Genomic DNA, 22128 nt, shown 5'->3' with positions numbered 1-22128 from the left:
TTCTGTCCTACATTAGCCTTAGGGGCTCCTATTCCTGGGCCATGCCAAGAATATGGCCCACCTGCTCAGATCAGAGACTTGGCTCTTTCTGTTCCCTTGGGTCAAGACCATCTCCTTTTCTCTAAGCTCCCTTATCCTGCAGGTCTCCATTCTCATGCTGCCTCATCCCAACCACCCTACCTAAAAGCTCACTCTATCACAGCACTGTTCCCTTCACAGCACTTACCACATTTGAATCCAAAAAAAATACATATATCTTATATGTACACATATATAGGTGTATTTATATATGTACATATACGTATACATATGTATATATATACACGTGTGTATGTATGTATACATACATAAATATATGTACGTGCATATATATGCAGTAGTTCAAGCTATGGAGCAAGTCAGAGTCCATGTGGGTTCAAATCCTGGCTCTACACTTTGATCTCTCTGTGGCTCCCTCTCCTTATCTCTTAAGAGGGGGTATAATAGTTTGCACTTAATATGGCTGCTATAATGAGTTACAATCCATAGCACATAATAAATGCTGTTTAAGCATTTGCTACAATTATTATGTATAGCTGAAGGCCAGGACCTTGCCCCTCATCATCTCTGTATTTCCAGTGCTTAGAACAACCAGCTGATAAAAGTTTGTCAAATGACTATTGTTCCCTTCATATAAGTGACAGTATCTACCATTTCCCAATACTGTATGGATGTTTTTACCCCGAGATCACCAATTAATGTGCTTTCATGGTCTATTTTACATGCATTTATTTTATTCTACTCACACTGTACAATTGTTAAGCAACCTACAAAAAGTACAAAAGCCTAGTCCGTTTTCCAATACCAGGTCAGAGCTAAGTTGCAAAAAAGGAACAGTACCGTAAGTTACAAGGAAAGTTTGGGTGTCCTGTACAAGTCATACTGCCTGTCACATGATGTATTTAAAGCTGTAAGTATTGCCACAGGAGAATCTCTTGTCTTTGCAGCGACCACACAGTTCCTGTCGATGCGGCCTCCTTAGATCAATGTGTCTTTTCTTTTGAGGACAGGAACAACGAGACTTTGAACAGGTCTTTAGAAAACAAGGAACAGTTTGGACACTAAATAGTTAAATCAGTGTTTCAAATATAATCCTCAAATTAAAATACTTCTCCCCACCATCCCTATCCTTGATATCATCATCTTCCTTTGAGTCCTATGAGAAGTCCTAGACCAAGTTGTACAGAGATACTCACATCCCACTAAATGCTATGCATTTTTCAAGATCAAAGAGCAAAGATAGTATTTGAGACAATACTGCTAAGCCAACCAAGAGGATTCTCATGACAGAAAAAGGTTTGAGAAGTTAGAGTTTATAGAATTTCTTCACTAATAGGTTTTTACATCTGTAGCCAGGTAGGGGTGAGAGGCAGTGAGTATTAAGCAATTTGATTATCTAGGCTGGAATATTTGAAAACATTAGAGCAGTGTCTCAACCAGCTGTACTGTACCCACCAGCAAACATCTGGCAATGTCTGGAGATGCTTTTTGGTTGTCACAACTAGGGGGAAGGGTACTATAGAGGAAGCTAATTCTCTTCTTGCTCCAGAAATGCCTTATCTTCACTATAAAGTGTTCTTAACCATTATCACATTCGGTCTTCTGATAAATAAAAAATAAATAAATAAATAAATAAATAAATAAATAAATAAATAAATAAATAAATCACACCCCATGGAGACCAGTATACTGCCCTTGTACACCCTCTCAACCCTGCTTATCTTTAAAATTGATCACTGCTCCATTTTCTGCACGTGACCATAGCTAAAAAAAGTCAAGCTTTACAATTTATATTGTGGAACTAGGAATCTTCATTTTGCCAATCAAAGTCTAAATTATTTATGAAACATTGTACTACATTTATAACTTCCACTCTTCCAGTGACAAGTATGCATCCTTATAAGAAAATTCTAGTAGCTACTATTCACATGGTGTTTGCTGCATGCACTATTCTAGTACTTTATATAAATTCATTTAATCCTCACAATACTCTTACTGTGGAAAAAATAAATAAAAATATAAATAAATAAGGATTTACTCTAAAGGTAGGTTTCTGTTTCTGGCAATGGTGTACTAGGTAGTTTTGACCAAGCCACCTGCTTAGGATAACTAGAAAAGCTGAGCTAAAGAAATAACTTTTAAAAATAACTATTTGAAGCACTACAGAATTATCAAAGCATTAGAGAAAGAAACCCAGAAGTGGAGGGGAGCCTGACATTTAGGACTATTTCCTCCCTAAAGGTCTGCCAATTCTGGAAGAAATGAAGGACAGTGAAAAGCTGAAAGGAAGTTTGACAAGTCAATGTAGCTGATGGTAATCTTAAATATGCCAAAATGGGAAAGAACTGGTAAACAGTTCAGGTTTTGTGTTGGGACCCTGAAAGGTTACAACCTAAGAATAAAGATGAACCAAAAATTGACCAGCTTTTACAGATGCTAAAGCCCAGTTTCAAAATAGCTCAACCCTGTTTAGAAAATAGCAATCTAAGAACTGTTAATATCCCTATCTTCCCACCAGAAGAAAGCAAATCTTCTGTGAAGGAAGATACTATCCTAGGCCTCAAATTATCACTGTAATTCTTCATATTCACTAGTCAACACTCAATCAAAAATAATCATATGAGGTACATGAGGAGATAGAACAACAAATTTGAAAACCTTGGAAAATGACAATGATAGCAACAGAACCATAGGGCATTAAGTTAATGGAGTTACGTAGTACAGATTTTAAGATAATTATGCTTAACATGTTCAAAGAAATAAGACTGGTAAGTTCAGCAGAAAACTGGAAGTTATTTTTTAAAGACAAAAATTATAGCACTGAAAACAGAGTAACTTAAATCAACTCAACAGATGGATTTAATAGCAGATTGGAAATAGCTGAAGAAAGAATTAGAGAAACGGAAGACAGAGTGAGAGATGGGGCACTACAGGGTAAAATGTTCATTGGCTGATGTTTTTTCCCCCCTCTTATGGAACCTTGAAGCATCAACATTTTGGCAAAACCTTAAGCTAATTCTGTTTAAATGTGATCATTACATAGCACTGACTGAGTACTTGAAATTTGCAAACAGGGAGGAGTTACTGAGACTGTAATGTTATGGCCTCTTTATTTAAAAGTGTGTGCTAAGATACAAACGATTATGAGGGACATAGGTGAAATAAGTTTCCTTTAGTGTAAGTTTCTTAGCATTTTAACAGATCTCATTCAAGGGCCTATCTTACAACCTTATTCCACTGGTTGCTTCAAATGTGAAATAGACCTACCTGATAAAATCCTTTCACTCTTTATCTTGTAACTTTGAGAAGCTATTTAACCTCTAAGTTTTCATTTCTAAAAGGGATATAAAGAGCATTAACCTCAGAGGTTTTGTAAAATACATTTTAAAAAAAAATTTTTAGGTTTATTTTAGTAGATGATATACAAACTGGAGCAAAGGGGGACAAAAGCATAGGAAATACAGAAAAGAACATAAAAGGCATAAGGGTTATGGTTAAAGGTCTAATATGAGTAACTGGAATAGAGAGATAATGGGGGTGTAAGTAATATTTTAAGAGATTATAACTGATAATTTACCAAAAGAGGTAACAATCTTCAAACTATAGATTCAAGAAATGCTATGAATCTCAACCAGATAAATACAAAGAAACCACAACTAGGCATCTAACTGTAAAACTACTGAAAAACAAAGCAGAGAGAAAGATCTTAAAAGCAAGTAGATTTAAGAAGGGGAATTAGTAATGCTAATAACCAACTTCAAAAACAATAAAGGTCATACCCTTAAAGAGCAGAAAGAAAACTACTGCCAACCTAAAAATTCTATACCCAGCAAAATTATCCTTTAAACCATCATCCAGGCAAAAGAGGATGTGTCACCTTCAGACCTGTGCTACAGTAAATATTAAAACATATTCTTCATGTAAAAGAAAAGTGGTCTCAGATACAAAAAGGAATGAAGAGCAGCAGAAAGGAAATATGTGTAGCTAAAGCTAAATGAATGACTATATAAAATAACGCCTTATGATGTTTAAAATTAAAATATACAACAGTAGTATATAAATTAGGATGAGGTGATAAGGAGTCAGAGTGTTCTAAGTTCACTGTATTGTCAAGGACAGGTATTATTAATGATTTATGCAAACCTTGATAGGTCAAAGAATCATGTTGGAATGTCTAAGGTAACTGCCAGAAGAATAGCAAACAATGAATAACTACCAAGATAATAGAGATGGGAAATTATTTTTTTATTTAAAAAAAAGTCACTTCAATGGAACACAAGAGGAATATAAGAAAATATATTTCAACCTACATTATATTAAACATAAACAGATTAAATGAGAATGTCCAACTAGAAAATCTAAAGGTAAACCATTCATAAACTGTTAGACTAGTTTTTTAAATATTTATTCCTAAGTAGGACAAAAAATATTTTTAAGTGAAGGATTGAGATCTTAAAAATGTCTCAGTTATGAAAACCAACTATGCCATACTTCTCTGAAAAGTTTAAAAAGAGGTCTCTACAAGGTGTTTTAGATATCTAATTCTGTGACTTCCTAGACCCTGGAGACACCATAAAATATGATCAAAGTTCTAATATTTACTACTTGCTTACACTTAGGCAAGTTATTTCTTCATCAACTTTAGCCTTCTGGTCTGGAACATGGGGATAACACCTACCTCAAAGTTTAGATTACAGGAGATTATGCATGTAAAGCACTTAGCCCAAAGTTTGGTACATAGTAAAAGCTTAATACAGGTTCCCTATTAAGTTACTACATCCATATGGGATTATTGAAACACTATATCGTACACCTGAAATTAATGTAACACTATATGTTAACTAACTGGGATTAAAATTTAAAAACTCAAAAAATTACTACATCCAAATTACACAAAGGGTGTTTGATAAACAACATATATGGCCCATACATAAATATACCGTATAAAGCAACTTAAGAGTCAATATGTCTCCTCTCCTACACCCCCCAAAATCCAGAATTTATTTTTCTAAAATGTTATAAAAATTCAAGGCATAGAGAACTTAACATTCCTATTCAAATACCCAATCTATCAAATCCTAACATTTTGCCACAGAAGCTTCATATTTAAGAATGGTAACCTTATAGACTCAATAAAAGTGCTCTACATGCTTACCTGACATTGGATTGCTTCTACTCGGTAAGGGTTAAAACTCTTTTGGCATTTGCAACACAGTTGTTTGAAATAAACCTAAAGAGAAATAAGGGGTTTTTATATATACATATATATACACACAAGATTATATGGCTTCCAGTTCTTAAGTAATCTCTTCCCCACTTTGTGCCCTGCTTTTGCCCAACCTCTACCTGAGGTCTTAAGTAGTGCTATCAGTCCCTTTTTCTCACTCTTTGAACCTCATTTCCTTACCTGCAAAATTGAGATACTACCACTTGCTTTTTCTATAATTCTGGCAACCATTAATGTACACAAAGTACCACAGTAAAAAATCTTCAATGGGAAGTAACTATTATAATTTTATTCATTGCATGAAGGCCAAACCCTTGACCTTTGCTTTCTGTCTTAGTCTATTAGCGTCTACTTTTTCATTTTCTCATTATTTCCCCACTTGAACTTCAGATTATTTATAGTTACCACCCATACATATTGTTTCTCAACTCTGCATTCTCTGGTGCACAGTTTCTCCCTGCTTCAGTTGGTGAACTCCTCCTAGTTAGCCTCAAAAATCCTGCCTGGACATCATGATGCCTTCCCTCTGACGGGGTTAATCAGCCGCCTCCTGTGTTATTTCTGCACCACTTCCAGGCCACAAATGCCACTGTGTCTAGCACCACATTGCATCTTATCTCCCAGGAGAATAAATGTCTTAAGGAGGAGTCCTAGGTCTTGTTCCTTTTATCCTAGCATCTCAGAGCGTGTTCATTAAACCCACTGGTTTTCTTCTGGCATAGCATAAAAATCTATTTGCTTCCAGGGTCTAGTAAATGGCTAATATGAAAAGTCAAGTTTTCATTCAGGTCTTAGCACACCTCCTTACCCGCTCCTTCTACAGGCCTTTAGCCAGAAAAGCAGTACCTAAAACGTGAAAGCACAGGGGACTCCAACTCAAAGGCTTGTTGAAGTTAATGAGATAGACCAGATGTCAGCTGTTGCAAAAGGAAGTGCACAAGCCCCGTGAAAGGAGAGAGAAGCTGCTTCGCCCCAGCCTACTGTTTTCATCGAGTCTATAGCGACCAGAGTCTAATCAGGGAAACTGAAAATGCAGATCATAAAGTCTTTCCCAATCTTAATGCGTTGACAACTAATTCAATTGAGAGAAAACTGCTTAGCCTACACAAGTCTGTCCAAGGCGAACCTTTACAATAAATTATTTCTCTTATAGCTCCACCTTGTGGACAAACTGTGGAAATTGCCTAGAGCCAAGGTCTCAACAGGTTCAAAACACACCAACTAAAAAATGATTATAGACAGTTCCACCGGACACAAGAGTTCACCGAAATAACATGCAATTCTGTTCCGCAGAACTAACGAGCTAAATGTAACATCAGTTCTGAGAGCCTCAGGTGTTCATGTGGACAGTCCAATTCAGTTCAAACATTAACCACGTACCGATAAAGTGCCTGGCACGAAGGACGCCAAATGAATGAGACAGCATTGTGGTCACGTTCCATTAGGAAACGCTCTCCCTCTAACATCTGTCTGCCCCATCCTCCTCCCATGTCCCGCTCACTTTTACTTACCTTATTAGTTCCAGAAATGCACCACACATAAGCACTCTCCCATCTGGTCTTACAATCTTTACAGTGAAAATAGCCATATTTTGGTTCCAAAAACTGCAGATAAGGGGGAAAAGTCTTTTACAATCTTTGGGGGGAAAGCCAGATCCTCTTTCCTTGTGGCTTTGTATAAAAAAACAAAAAGCCCGGCCACCTGAGTGGCTCAGTTGGTTAAGCATCCAACTCTTGATTTCAGCTCAGGTCATGATCTCTCAGTTTGTGAGATTGAGCCCCACATCAGGCTTCACACAGTGCAGATCCTGCTTGGGATTCTCTCTCACTCTCTCTCTCTCTCTCTCTCCCCCCCCCTCCCCCTTCTCCCACTTGCACACTCTCTCTCGCTCAAATTAAATGAATAAACTTGAAAAGAAAAAACAAAAAGCTTCCTTAACCTCATTCATAGCTATCCTCAAAGGCTACTATGCTAATTTAGCATTTCATTGCTCAGGGATTACTCTGAGATTCTTATTTCTCCTCTCAAACTTTTCTAATGTTCTTTCAACAATGCCACCAGCACAATCTCCCCCAAAAGAAAATCTGGTCACATATTTGGCAGACCTGAAACCCCATCTTATCTCCTCATTCCCAATAGCAATGGTTACCAGACTTCTGAGTTTCACATGCTTAAAGTTAGCACCCTATTCTACCAAAAAGTGACAAAACATATAGGCCATTTAAAACATGTTATCAGAACTACCTCTCCTTCGTCAAGTACAAAGTGAAAGATTTTTTTTCTCTGTTACCCCAGAAATGGAAAGGAGGAAAGAGAGGATAAGGCAAGCGGAGGACGGAGGACTGAGGACACGGAGGAGAAAGTTTACCTGGAAGTTGGGTTTCCGGAGCAGATCTGCTCCACCGACTCCCTGTGTCTGCTTGCTCTTCCCTTCCTGAGGGCTTGGGGTACCTTCCTCCCCCAACCCATGCTGGCAAAGCTCCTCCTGTTTGTCCTCTTCAGACCTTGGCGTTGGTGGTGACTGCTGCTGCTGCTGGCTGGCCTCCGCAGGACCCAAAAGTGCCTTCCTCTCCTGGTCTTCCCCCTCCTTTCGCGGCTGGATCAAGCCCCTGCGACCTATCACTGGAGAATAGACTCCCCAGGCCGGCAGGGGTACCTTGTGACCTGAGCGGCTCCAAGGGGAGCGGCTGCGCAAGGTGCGAGAACCCAGCGAGCACTGCACGGACTTGTCCACCCGCGGACTCACCTGCACCCCCACCTCCTTGGTGTTGGCCTTGCAAAGCCGCAGGCTCAGGCTGGGGTTCATCTGGGAGAGAATGGCCTTAAGCTGTGCCCTCTTGTAAGGGTCCATACAGTAGTCAGAGGCATTTGCGGGCACCAGCAACCCAGGCCTGGCCAGGAAAGTGGGGGGACCAGCGTTTCGCCTCCAGTCAGGCTGTTTGTGTTCATAGAGTCCTGGCTGGCCCAAAGGCATCGTATTCCCATAGCCCTGGTACAAGCCACAGGGAACGCGGACAAAGCGTTCCATCTGCTCACCCAGCACCCAGGCACAGCACAAATCCCAGTGCGCTTCGTCTCCTTGTTTTGCCTTCCACCTTCATCCACCCTTCTTTTTCCTGATCAAGTTAGTTTAGGTCCATTCCAAGCTTCTCCATTTATTTCAGATTCTGATGGGAGCTGCTGCCTATTTCCCTAATTAAAGGAGGACAGGAGATCTACCCATCTACAGAGGTCTAATGTCCACCTGATACCTATTTGCTCTTCCTAGCTCTTCAACTCCTCCCGAATCTTTCTTCAAAGCTGTTTTTCATTTAGACTTCTTACTCACACACGTGCTTTCATTAGCATGATTTGAGCATACTAGAAGAGTATATGGAAGTAAGTATATCACGGCAGAGTTAATGAATGTAAAGACCCTGGTACCACAGGAGCAAGGAGAATAAAGTTATGGGGGGGGGGGGGGGGGGGGAGGTGTATGTGGTGAGAAAATGTACTTTAGAAGGTTGTACTGTGTGCCAACAGCTCTCATTAAGTCATTCCTAGTGAGGGCCACTGTCCCAAAAGGTGAAAAAAGCAAATTGTTCTGATTTAGAGGGTAAATGGAAACTTAATCACAGCATAGTTAAGTATCCGAAATCAAAAGGACTTGAACTGAAACCTGGGCCTTGTTAGCAGGCAAGTTACTTAACCAGGTGATTTGGTTTCCCCATCTGACAATACTAATTTATAGGATTATTACTAGATTAAATGTGATATTACCTATAAAGCACAAAGCAGAGTAACTCATGAGTGTTAAGTGGTAACTCTAACTGGGTAAGGATCAGAGCTGTGTGTTCCTTTGCTATTTAGACCTAGATGATCATAAACTTTGCTATCTGTACTGGTAAGGCTTCCTGCTAGAACAAAAGAAAAGGATCAAAGTAAAACGACACTTATGTAACCAAGAAGAGCCCACCCTTTGTCTAATCTAAGGTTGTTTCATTGTTTACTGCTCAAGAGCTTTGTGACAGCACCAAGGTCTATAAGCAGCTCTCACACCAGAAAATTTAGGTTATACCAGCCAGCCGTAATTAAGCTTCCTGCTACCCAGGTCACAGACCCTGTGAACGATGGGGACAGATTCCAGTCTTCCAAGGCGACTTAGAGAAAAGAAAGGCACAAAACAGGGTGACTGGCCGCTGTAAGAATATAAATAATACTACGGAAGCCTGCAGGGGGGAACACCTGCAGGAGAGCTACGGTCATTTCACAATTTTTCAAGGCTTAGAGGTCTTGGAAACCTGCCACGTATAAGAGCAACATGGAGACTAGAACTAAAGTCCTCTGGCTTCAAATCTCAGCCCTTCCCACTCTATGCAGAGCACGCAAACGGGAGGGCAGTTAGCCACAACCACGGCCCACTCTGGGGGTTCCCAAGGTGGGCCACTTTAGGGGACGCCGTTCTTAGGGGAGAACAAAGGTCTTTCAAAGACCCCAGGCCGTGTACCCTAGCGGTCACCCAAACGTGAGGTGGGGCAGAGGGAATGAGGAGTGGCGAAGTACACTTTGTGCGCGGTCGCCCCCCCAGCAGCGCGGCCTGGTACTCCGAAGGCTCAGGGAGAAGACAAGAAGCACCCCAGCTCCGTCTTTACGCGGTTCCAGACCGGACGCTCAGCAGCCGTAAAAGCGCCTGGCTTTCGCCACACGGACGCTGCAGAGCCTGACTTCCGGGTGGCGCGCACGTTGCGTGCGCGTCATGGCGTCAACGCGTGACGTGCGCAGGGAGCAGGCTTTTGGCGCGAGCGTCTGAAACAGGGTCGGCGGAGGCGGAGCTGCTGGGACTCCGCGCCTTGGTTGTTGTCGGAACCGTGGGTCGCCGCGCAAACGAGCCTGCGGCTCAGATTTCTGGTCGAGGTGCCGGCGCGGTTTTTGTCAGCCTTCTCCGGCCAAAAAGAGCTCCTCCAGCGGAGGCGGTTAGTGTTGGCTGGGTGGAGACGGACGGGCCGGTGTGAGGCGGCGGGGAAACGCCTCTCGTTCCCGGGGTGGGAGCCGCGGCCTCCCGCCCTCTACGGTCGGTGCCAACCTCGCACCGACTGGGAGAAGGGCCGGGGGTTCGGCTCCTCCGCTGAGCGGACTCGAGCCCTGGCGCTTCCTTGGGACTCCACTTCCCAGCTTCGGGCCCCGCCACCCGCCCAGCATTTGCCCCTTAGCTGCCCCAGATGTCCCAGTCTGAAGTTTCCTTAATTGGAAAGACGATGAAGTTAACTTTAACGGAATATCGTAATTCCGGAAAATGTTTTACAGCTCCTGGTACGCTGTATCTGTCTTGCTTAAACCCTCCGGCATTTGCTGTATTACGAAGATTTACTGATTTGAAATTGTCCAAAGATAGTTACCTCTCATAGGACCCCTCACTGACAGCATCCCCTAGCCGCACGTGACTAGTTAACTTAATTGAAAGTAAACATTTAAAATGCTGTTCTTGAGTCGCGCTTCCCCCCGTTTCAAATGCTTCATGTGGCTAGTGGCGACTCCGTTGGACAGCACAAACACGGAACGCTCCCATCCTCGCAGTGAGTTCAGCTACCGTCCCAAAAGATAGGACCGAGGTAAAGAAACAGTGTAACTTTAGGCAAGTTTACCTGCTTCTGATTGTACCTTAGAGTCAGTTAACAAGGACTGCATCCCTGTGAAGTGTATTTGGTGTGTTTTTGTTTGTTTGTTTTTGCAGAGTTACCAAGCATCGGAGTAATATTGTAGATAAAAATGCCTATTGGGTGCAAAGAGAGACCAACTTTTTTTGAAATTTTTAGGACGCGGTGCAATAAAGCAGGTATTGACAAAGTTGATCATTTGCCTTGAGAAAATGTTTTCAGAAAAATATGTAAATATGCATGCTTGCTGAAAAGAATCCAATACTTGACGGTTTTGTTTACACTGTAAACTGTTCCTTCTGGAGTCATCCATCCAGTTGAGAAAATGGTCATTTAGGGTTAGCCAAATGATAAGTGTAGAACCCTGGGGATAAACAAAAGACCAGCCTCTTAAAATTAGTAGTAGGAAGAATTGCTTTTAAAGCACAGACCTTCTAGCAAATCAGAAGCGTTGGTAATGTTACTTGACAGGAGGAGTTGTCAAACTTTTTAGTCTCAATACTCCTTAAACTCTTAAAAATGATTGAGGACCTCAGAGAGCTTTTGTTTATACAGACTACCATATAGAAATTAAAGCTAAGAATTTGAAAAAAAATGTTTATTAATTCACTTAAAGATAAACCCATTGCATATTAACATAAATAACATTTTTTTGAAAAATAACTGTATTCCCCCCCCCCAAAAAAAAAGAAGGGTGGCTCTGTTTTCCAATTTTTTTTAATGTTTATTTATATTTGAGAGAGAGCCCAGACGCAAGCAGGCGAGGGGCAGAGAGAGAGGGGCAGAGAGAGAAGGAGACAGAATCCAAAGCAGGCTCCACACTGTCCTATGGAGTCCTATGGCGGGGCTCAAACCACAAGCCTTGAGATCATGACCTGAGAAGTCTGATGCTTAAATGACTGAGCCATCCGGGTGCCCCTACAATTTTGCACTTTAATATCTGGCTTAAAAGAAGATAGCTGGATTCTCATACCTGCTTCTACATTTAATCTGTTGCAGTATGTTGTTTTGGTACAAGTATATAAAGAAAAGCCAGCCTCACACACCAGTGTAGTTGAGAAAAAGGAGTATTTTAATAGTCTTCAGTTAATTGTGGGTATTTTTCTTTGATAATACACAAAAAATTGACAAGTGGTAGTTTAAGAGTTGCAATATGGAATTGGAAACCATATCGTCAGCTTTTTATACTCTTGTTACATTTAATTCTATTAGTCTTTTTTGCACTTTGAATAAATCTTTTATCCATGTTGTAACATTGGGTATTGATACATTGTAAGATGTCAGTGTTGTGGATTACAAATATTCCATATATTGACACATTGTATTAAGCGTTAAAAATCACATGTGTTAATTCACTAATCTCATGAGAAAAATCTCCTAAGATTAAGAAGATAAGTTTACAGAAGCTTAATAAACTTTAACAAAATTCGAATTCCCATTTAAAAGCTGTCATTTTCTCACTGGCAACAAACTTTTTTCTGCAGTGATAGGCTCACTTCATTTTTGAGAAAATGTTCACCAAATCACTCAACTCAAAATGACTTATGTGCTGTTCTTTCTACTAAAAATGACTTTCCATGAAAAAGTGCTAATTCAGCTCATAACTCACCACTTGTGCTTTTCTAGACAACTGTCATACTTAATCTGCAGAAATGCTTGATGCATACTTTCCATTTTGTCACAGAGAATATTAAAAAGATGTGCTCAAGGGTTGGGCTTTATAAAATAATTTTTACTGCTTCATTAATGATATTTTAAGTTGGACTGGTTTTTTGGTTTTGTTTTTGACAAGTGCGTGATGATGAATACAATTACTAGCCCCGTTTATTGCCACTGCCTTGACTCATGCAAAGATGTCATCAGTTTTACACACCAAGGGTGCAAATGTCACCATTGTGAAAAAAAGAAATGATACCTTCGTATTATTATGAAAATAGTTTTAACCTAATGGAGCTCTTGAATTTGTCTTGGGGACCTACCCCCCCACCCTCACCCCCACCACCAGTAGTCCAGAGACCACACATTGAGAATCACTACTTTAAGGGTAGATAGATCATAGTAGAAATTTTGTCATTTCTCTTTAACAGGAGGGAGTCTTTTTATTCCATTTGATTTGTGAGTCTACATGTTCCTGTACTTACAGATTTGTCACATCCCTTTATGTAGTCTTTGTAATTAAATTGTATCTGTGGAATGCATTCTTGCTATGAATGACTTGTTTCTGAATCCTGAATATAAGAGAAAGAAAACTTTAGAAAAGCTAACTAATATAGCTAGGAGCAATCACCTTGTAACGTTTGTAAACTCTTGTTAGACCGTGCTACAGATTGGAGGGAGAACAGATTACTGCTCTTGTTTAATTAATATGCATTAACAAAAATAATCTACAGTCAAAATCTCAAGCATCCTTTTCTTTGTTATGATCTTTACTGGTTCATGAACTTACCTGTCACTGATTTAAACCAAGATGGAATTTTTATTTTTCTTACAGATTTAGGGCCAATAAGCCTTAACTGGTTTGAAGAACTTTGTTTAGAAGCTCCACCTTATAATTCTGAACCCACAGAAGAATCTGGATATAAAATCAGTTATGAACCAAACCTGTTTAAAACCCCACAAAGGAAACCTTGTCATCAGTTGGCTTCAACTCCAATAATATTCAAAGAGCAAGGTCTAATTCCGCCAATATACCAACAGTCTCCTTTAAAAGAATTAGGTAAATACAGAATAGACTCGGGTAAGTAATGTGGTCCAGTAGACTAGGGGAAAAACATGAACCAGGAATTGAGACAAACCTATGTTAAAACTCCCAGCTCTATTGGTAATTGTATCATACTGGTCAGATCAATCTCTCCGGCTTCACTTTCCCCACTTGAAAAATGGAGATGATGAAAATAATGCCTGTAAGTTTGGATTAAATAAAAGAATGCAGGTACTTAATTAGTGTTCCTTTTCTTCCCTCCTTTGACTTAATATATCCTGCCTAGTTTGTTAAATTATATCTTTCTTCTGCCCAAAAAAAAAAAAAAAAAACAAACCAAGTGGGATTTGTTTTGATGTTAATTAAATAAACTCTATTTCTGCAGGTTATCACAGAGGACAGAGAAGGGTATTTTTATCAATTTTCTATAAATGTCTTTTGATTTGGTAACAGTTTCCCTGGCATACATGCCAGGTATTCCAATCAATCATGTAATAAGATTATATGTTCAGCCATTCAAATGTTTATTACCTATTTAAATGAAATATTCTCCTTTCTCTGGAGTATTACTGTCAAGTAAGGGGAATTAACAGTAGACAGATAAAGAGCAGTCTAAGATTGAATGTGGCACGTGTCAAAAGCAAAGTACAAAAAGTACAGTGAGAGTTGAGAAGAAAGAGCATAAATAAGTTTGGGGGGGAATTGGGGAGTGATTTATTTGAATTAAACCTTGAAGGATAGGTGAGATCCAGAAATTTGAAGATGGCAGGGTAATAATGAATGTACTAGGCAGAGGAAAAACGTGAGGAAGATGATGATGTAGTTTGTTAAGAGAATGTCAAGTAATTCAGGTTGTGTGTTTTGTTTTGTTTTTTTTAATGTTCAGTTCTGACACAGAGAGAGACAGAGCACGAGTGGGGGAGGGGCAGAGAGAGAGAGCGAGACACAGAATCCAAAGCAGGCTCCGGGCTCTGAGCTGTCAGCACAGAGCCTGACGCGGGGCTCGAACTCACAAGCTGTGAGATCATGACCTGAGCCAAAGTCGGTCGCTCAACGGACTGAGCCACCCCTGCGCCCCAGGTTGTTTGGAGTGTTGCATGTCTAAAACGGGCCAATAAACAACCTGAGGCTAGAAAGAGCACCTAGAGCCAGATATTTAATGCCAGACTAAAACAATTGAGTTTATTTGATAGGTTGTCCGGAAAAATCACATGTAAATTTGATCATGCTACTTCCTGCTTCAAATCTTTGACTACCTCCCTTTGCCTTCACGATAAAATCTTAACTCCTTAACATGATTTACAAGGTTCTTTTTTAATCTGGTCTCATTAACTCGTGCCTCATGCTGCCATAATTCCTTTCCCACCCATGTAATTTACCATTTGTTCACACTGAATTTCTTTTTGAAACTACTTTGCTCCATGGCTCTTTATAGATTGTTACCTCTGTCCAGAAATTAGTTAGTTCTTCCTACCTTTTTATCTAACAAGCTCATCTTTCAGGTCTTGATTTATGTATGTGCTTCTGGGAAGTTTTCCTTGTCACACTGTTAGCTTCTACTGGAGGAGACTTAAAATAAGCAATTACAGTGGAATAAATACTATGAAAGAGGAAATTCATGGTACCAGAAAATGTACATACAAAGAGGACATAGGTAATGGACAAAGATTTTCTTGTATGTTACTGGATACCTAGCGGCATACAAAGTGAGTATTCAGTAAATATTTACAGAATAAATGAGTATTTATTTTGCTTTGGAAAGCCTAATAACTGGACCCAATCTTCGGAGATTTGTTTTTCAAAATGAGATGCCTATATTGTGAGAATCTCCTGAAGTCCTGAATGAAAGGGAAGATTTCAGGCCCTAATCTGAATCTACCAAATTAGAATCACTAGAAATAGAGCCCATAAGTGTACCTTTTAAACTAATCGGGTGATTCTCATGGAAATGGAAGACTGGAGGCAGGGAGACCAGTTAGGACACATAATGGTCCAGGTTGTAGTGGGCCAACCACCTGAATTAGAGTAGTGGTAGTGAAAGCGGATATGGAAGATAGAAACTGTAAGACCCCACAATACCCTAGATCTAGGGATTTCAAAGAAAGGATCAAATCACAGGTTTAGAGCATAACTAAGAATATAATGGTGACATTCGTAGACGTTTTAAGCACTGGAGGAAAAACAGGTTTAAGATGGAAAAGGCTTGAAAGGATGAAAAAAAGTAGGTTGAGTTTTGGACTGCAATTTGAGACAGTGGTGAGGTGTAAAGGTGATGTCCTGAAGGATTTGGGGAATACAAGATTAAAACTTAAGAGAGCATACAGATAGGAAAGAAAGTTATAGGAATCAACAAAGTGATAAAGTCATCACATGTGTTGAGGAAATTGATTATGATGAGGCTTAGGATAGAGCCTTAAGGCATATTTAGCAGATGAAATGCAGAACACAGAAAAGGAGATCAGTCAACCAATATTCCATACTTTGTGCATGGCAATTTGTTAGACATTAAGGATACAAACGTGAATAAGATGCTTTTGACTTCTAGGAACTCAGTCTTGTGTAAGACAAAGTATGTAAATAAATATACAGTGTGGTATATGCTATAATAGGATCACCTGCAAAAGTGCTATGTTGTGGGCATAGTAAAGGGAGCAGCCATCTATTTTAATGGGCTCAGGGAAAGCTCTGTAAACCAGTTTATGCTAATTCTACTGAATCTTGAAAGAGTTGGAATTGGTCTATCTATAATTAGGGAGGGACAGGAATGAATTAATAAGGCCACTCTCAGTGCAGATGAATCAAAATTTTTAAGGTTATAGTGCATAAATAATTCTGACTATAGTTTCCTGATTCCTTTTGTTTTTGTTTAGTTTAAATTCACTACTAAAATGTAAGACTTAAGCTGTTTTTTAACCTACTTGTTTCATTCTGACATCTATTGTTTTCAAAAGAGAATTATCCCTAAAGTTTCATGAGGAAATGTACTATTTCTGCTTCTCAGCAGTCCTTTTGAGTAAAATCGTATGAGTCTATCTCACCATTATTCAGCCTTTTTATGAGATTCTCAGATTACTTGGCAGATGTTTTTTGGATATGACTTATTTTTACCTGCTTCATTTTTTTACTTTTTATTTTTTACATTTGGGTGTTCATTGCTAAGCCAATATTGATACTTTATTATCAACTGAAGTCATTTGTTTACATTAGGGTTCATTATTGGTACAGGTCTCTGGTTTTTGACAAATGTATAATGTCATGTATCCATCATTACAGTATCCTACAAGATCGTTTCACTGCCCTAAAAGCCCCTTGTGTTTGCCCTCCACCTGTTCACTCACCTCCACCCCAAGCCCCTGGCAACCACTGATCTTTTTACAGTCTACAGCCTTTTTTTCAGAATGTCATATAGTGGAAATCATACAGTATGTAACCTTTCAAACTGGCTTCTTTTACTTAGCAACATAAGGTTCCTCTGCATCTTTTCATGGTTTGATAGCTCATTTCTTTTTATCACTGAATAATGCTGTATTATATGGATGTACCAGTTTGTTTATCCGTTCACCTATTGAAGAACATCTTGGTTGCTTCCAAGTTTTGGCAGTTATGAACAAAGCTACTCTATCATGTGCGGATTTTTGTGTGGACCTAAGTTTTCAACTCATTTGGGAAAATACCAAGGGGCATGATTGCTGGATCATATGGTAGGCGTATGTTTAGTTACATAAGAAACTTCAAACTGAATCCCAAAGTGGCCGCACCATTTTGCATTTCCATCAGCAGTGAGTAAGAGTTTTTCTTGTTCTACGTCCCCATCAGCATTTGGTATTGTTTTTGTTTTGGGCTTTAGCCATTCTAAGTGTGTAGTAGTCGTTTCCTGATTAAGATCTTTGTTAAAGTGAACTGGGAAAAGTGAAATTTTAAAAATAGGTTTAGCTACTTTTTAGTGTCAACTAAAAGTCTCATTAGAGAAACTTGGATATTTCATTGAAGTGGGGTTTACCTCACACGTGTATTTGGCTTAGTAGTGATTATATCCATTTCCTGTTACTTAAGAAATGAGTAATATAACAGTGTTTTGCATGTGCTACTGCAAATAGTTTTGTTTAGTCTTTGCCTTATTTTATTAACACTAATGCAACTTATTTTTCCCCAAACTTTTCTAAGTTGGAGATTATAGGATCAGTTAAAGCAACTATTTTTGAAAGCAGTTTTTAAGAGTAATAATAAATGCCTCAAGTACCGTATTTGTGATACAGAAAATGGGAATATTTCCACACCGTAAATTGGATTTGATAGAGCCAGATACAGCTTTAGAAACCCTGACTGAGCCTTATTGCGGAGAAAATAGATGTATTCGTCAACAGTGGTAGTTTTTTCTAATCATTGCTAATTCATCCAGCCAGGAATTGTGGAGTGACTGTAACATTAAGCATTGATTATAGTTGCTAAGGAGACAGTGATAAGTAAGATCCCTACGTCAAAGAGCTCACATTTCTAGGAGGGGAAGCAAGAATGCTGTATGATAAACTCTACGAGGAACATACAGCAGCAGCTATCACTTAATTTCATGTTAGGGACCACTAAATTTTTCCAGAGGAGGTAGTTTCAAAATGGAAGCCTGAAAGAGGATGTTCAGTCAAGAGAAATAAAAAGAGAAAAACAGTTTGTACAAAGGCCTGAAGTGACGGAGAGCATTCTTGCAGGATATGCAGGTGGTTGGGTATGGCTGAAAAGTAGAGTGAAAGAATGTCATAGAAATTAAGGCAGATGATGAAAGTCCTTGTTACTAGGGAGTTTTGTTTTGGAATTTGAGCTTGCTCTTGAGAACAAGATCTTGAAAGTTTTCGGCAGAAGACTAATATGATCAAATTTGGTACATCGATAGGTTTTTAGTAAATGTCTTTTTCTTTACTCTTATCCTTCATAATACCCTAGTGCGTGTGACTTAATAATAAGGCATAAAACATTCTATTCTGTGTTCCACTTGTGTGGAATTTCAAAAAATTTCTCCTACTATATTATGAACTCCTTGAAGTGTCCCAAAGTGTCTTACATATATTATATACTTATTGAATGGGGGCACACATCCTTTGAGACCTCCCCTTTTGGAAGGAATCAACAAACTGAGAAACCAATTCAACTGAACTCCCCATACATTCTCCTTCCCAGGATAGATAAGATTTTTTTGTTTTTAAATACTTCCAGAGAATGAAAATTCACAATCCATAGCATATACATACTCACTGAATTATTGTACTGTTTCAGGAAAGGATATTACCAATAGTAAACATAAAAGTTGTTGCACAATGAAGTCTAAAATGGATCAAACAAATGATGTTACCAGCCCACCTCTAAATTCTTGTCTTAGTGAAAGGTATGGTAAAGCTTGTTCTATTAAAATATTTAAATGAAACATTTTCCTACATATGCTGTTTGTTTTCTAGAAATGCACCTAATTTTCATGCTAATATTTTGGCTAAAAGCCTGAAAGAGGATATTCTACTTTTAAATAATCTCCTTTTAGGTTGAGTTTTTTAATTCAATAATTTTTACATTAGAAACATTTACTTTGTTTTTCTTACTATGTTGAATTCACTGGTTTTTTATCTATATTCTGTGACATTTTTAAGTTATAAAAATATTGATGAAAAGCAATACCCTTGATATAGCAGCTTAAAATAATTTGTGTGCTTTGAGAGAATATGATTTTATAGATTCACTTTACATAATTGCATAATTTTTAAGTCAAGATGTACAGTTCTTAGCAGTTGAAATTTGTGAGTGCTTTATACATTACTTTTTGTGGACATTTTAAACATAATTTAGTGGTTACTTAATTTTTCATGAGATGTTTACTTTTTAAAAAGTTACAAAATATTACAAAGTAGTGTAATTCTAATAATTGATATGACTGAGTCTTTTTTTTCAATAAGATTAATATTTTGTTTCTTCTTGCCATTTCTGTTATCTTTGAATAATGGTTTTTGGTTTGTTTGGTTTTTTTTTCCATTTTAGTCCTCTTCTACGAAGTACACATGTAACACCACAAAGAGAAAAGTCAGGTATGATTAAAAATGAGGTTGGTTTTTTTTTAGCTCTAAAATACTCTTAAATTTTAATAAAAAAAAAAAATGTAGTAATTTTCCCCTTGTTTTATCCCCAGTGGTATGTGGAAGCTTGTTTCATACACCGAAGCTTATGAAGGTAAATATCCCGCCTAGTTTATTTTTCTTGTGGAGAAGTGAGAGGTTGACAACAGTGTCCTCCTGCCTGTGCCCTGAGATTTACAAATACGTACCTATGGTCTCATGTAGGCATTCAGGGAGTGATAAGTGAAAAAAATACTCTTAATCATTAGTGCATTTATGTGAAATAAATAAACTGTTTTCTTATTTGCAGGGTCAGACACCAAAACGTATTTCTGAAAGTCTAGGAGCTGAGGTGGATCCTGATATGTCTTGGTCAAGTTCTTTAGCCACACCACCAACCCTTAGTTCTACTGTACTCATAGGTAATACTAGCAAATGCGTATCATGTCAGATGGTAGATAATGTTGATAGAGTGTCATCTCTAAATGCTTCTGACAAAAAGAAAATAGGAAAAGATAATTGGATAGTAATTAGATTATACTATCTTTGAGAAGTGTGTTAGTAGTTGAGAATAATTTTATTCTATTTATATTGGGACTACAGGTACATTACATGGTGTTCTAGGAGTAGTATTCTGTAGGAGTCCATCTATATGCAAACCAGGATTTTTTTTTTATTATTCTAGCAAAAGTACATTCCATTTTGATTCTCTCTTTGGCTAGGATTTAACTTTTTTTGTTGCTCAGATGAAATAATAGAGGTAAAAGCATGTTGAAAAGTAAGAAGTATTTGACATATAATATGCTTTTAGAGTGTATTATTATCTAAATAAATGCTAAAGTCTATAAGCTTTATCCTTAAGTCATGACCCCATAGCTCCATCTGATTTTCTTAGTCTTTATGGATAGTATTACCTTAAAGTCGGGGTCATCAAACCAGTTTCTTAGCACCTTATGAGTGGTACTAAGGAATTGAATGTAGCTTATTCACTAGGTTGATTGACCTTTCTAATTACCATACTTGAGTCAATTCGTTTTGTTTCAAATGCATCATTTATTTCAGTAGTGTATGTGTCTTTTGATGTATGACCAGAAAATACTGCAGTTTTCACATTAACCTTAGTGTCTGGTATATAATACAGTATAGATAAATTGAATTTTTTTTTTACAGTCAGAGATGAGGAAGCATCTGCAGCTGGATTTCCTAATGACACTACTGCTGTAAGTAAATATGACAAATTGAGGATGCTGTTGCAGTTGCTTATAATTTTAGAATGCCACGGGGCGCCTGGGTGGCTCAGTCGGTTAAGTGTCCAACTTTGGCTCAGGTCGTGATCTCGCGGTTCATGAGTTCGAGCCCCGCGTCGGGATCTGTGCTGACAGCTCAGAGCCTAGAGCCTGTTTCAGATTCTGTGTCTCCCTCTCTCTCTCTGACCCTCCCCCGTTGATGCTCTGTCTCTCTCTGTCTCAAAAATAAATAAACGTTAAAAAAAATTAAAAAAAATAATTTTAGAAAGCCTTGAAATATTATCTTGCACTTTTTCATTCCTTAATTTATGATTTATCTAAGTCTTTGATAAAGTCTTTAAGCCTGATCCTATGTGATTTTCTTTTTTTTTTTTAATTTATTTGTTTTTTAATGTACATCCAAGTTAGCATATGGTACAACAATGATCCAGGAGTAGATTCCTTAATGCCCCTTACCCATTGAGCCCTTCCCCCTCCTACAACCCCTCCAGCAATCCTCTGTTGGTTCTCTATATTTAAGTCTCTTATGTTTTGTCCCCCTCCCAGTTTTTGTATTATTTTTGCTTCCCTTCCCGTATGTTCATCTGTTCTGTGTATTAAAACCCTCATATGAGTGCAAGTCATATGATATTTGTCTTTCTCCAACTGACTAATTTCGCTTAGCATAATACCCTCTAGTTCCATCCACGTCATTGCAAATGGCAAGATTTTATTCTTATTGCCAAGTAATACTCCATTGCATATATATACTCTATATGTGATTTTCTTGACTTCCTATGAAGTAATGGTGTCTCTAAGTTGAATATGTGCATAGTGAGAATTTTTATACTAGTGACTTTAAAATACAACTTTTGCAGATCTTTAAAAGCTATTTCTGTAACCATGATGAAAGTCTGAAGAAAAATGATAGGTTTATCCCTTCTGGGCCAGACAGTGAAAACAAAAGTCAAAGAGAAGCTAAAAGTCAAGGTAAGTCCTTCTATTTAATTGAACTACTGTTTTTAACTGACAGCATTAAAGTATTATTACTTCTTTCTTAAAAAGAAAATACACTGCTTTTCCTTCTTAATTAATGAAATTTCTCTGAGTAGAAGCTAATGTGATTTAAATGAAAATGTTAAATCATGGTAAGATAATACCATTCAATATCCTATAGTGACACCAAAACAAAACCTATAACTCAAAACTTACA

General features: G+C 38.3%; 2 protein-coding genes across 8 annotated transcripts in view; one reads left to right on the top strand and one right to left on the bottom strand.

Annotated features, from left to right (window-relative positions):
* Positions 1 to 751: 751 nt before the first annotated feature.
* On the bottom strand, positions 752 to 8719 carry ZAR1L (zygote arrest 1 like). 3 transcript variants are annotated; one of them, XR_008421306.1, is made up of 5 exons: positions 7635 to 8719; positions 6778 to 6870; positions 5195 to 5269; positions 3307 to 3373; positions 987 to 1072 (listed from the first exon to the last, which is right to left on the bottom strand). XR_008421306.1 is itself a non-coding variant. In XM_019447823.2 (4 exons), the coding sequence occupies exons 1-4, from the start codon at positions 8292 to 8294 to the stop codon at positions 929 to 931; spliced, it is 972 nt and encodes a 323-aa protein (XP_019303368.1). In that variant the 5' UTR covers positions 8295 to 8719; the 3' UTR covers positions 752 to 928. The 3 variants fall into 3 exon arrangements, 2 of the variants coding, with proteins under 2 accessions (XP_019303368.1, XP_019303369.1); XM_019447823.2 differs by lacking the exon at positions 3307 to 3373 and having other exon boundaries at positions 752 to 1072; XM_019447824.2 differs by lacking the exons at positions 3307 to 3373; positions 6778 to 6870 and having other exon boundaries at positions 752 to 1072.
* Positions 8720 to 10039: 1320 nt separating this feature from the next.
* BRCA2 (BRCA2 DNA repair associated) overlaps positions 10040 to 22128 on the top strand; it is a 60291-nt gene continuing 48202 nt past the window's right edge. For 3 of the 5 annotated variants that reach the window (XR_008421292.1, XM_019447814.2, XM_053900448.1), the window contains exons 1-9: positions 10040 to 10218; positions 10977 to 11078; positions 13391 to 13636; positions 18866 to 18974; positions 19616 to 19662; positions 19764 to 19804; positions 20000 to 20111; positions 20860 to 20909; positions 21794 to 21905. Coding sequence is in view for 4 of the 5 variants with exons in the window: in XM_019447814.2 (XP_019303359.2) it covers positions 11012 to 11078; positions 13391 to 13636; positions 18866 to 18974; positions 19616 to 19662; positions 19764 to 19804; positions 20000 to 20111; positions 20860 to 20909; positions 21794 to 21905 (784 nt within the window). In the remaining variant the exon portion in view is untranslated. Of the gene's footprint in view, positions 10219 to 10262; positions 10855 to 10976; positions 11079 to 13390; positions 13637 to 18865; positions 18975 to 19615; positions 19663 to 19763; positions 19805 to 19999; positions 20112 to 20859; positions 20910 to 21793; positions 21906 to 22128 lie in introns of those variants that run through there. The other 2 variants (XM_019447816.2, XM_019447815.2) reach the window with 2 other exon arrangements.

This window comes from Panthera pardus, unplaced genomic scaffold, assembly GCF_024362965.1.
Source record: "Panthera pardus isolate Hobbes unplaced genomic scaffold, ASM2436296v1 HiC_scaffold_1, whole genome shotgun sequence".
Classification (NCBI taxonomy): Eukaryota; Metazoa; Chordata; class Mammalia; order Carnivora; family Felidae; genus Panthera; species Panthera pardus.
The sequence above is the reverse complement of the archived record's forward strand: the minus strand, read 5'-3'. Positions and strand labels throughout refer to the sequence as shown.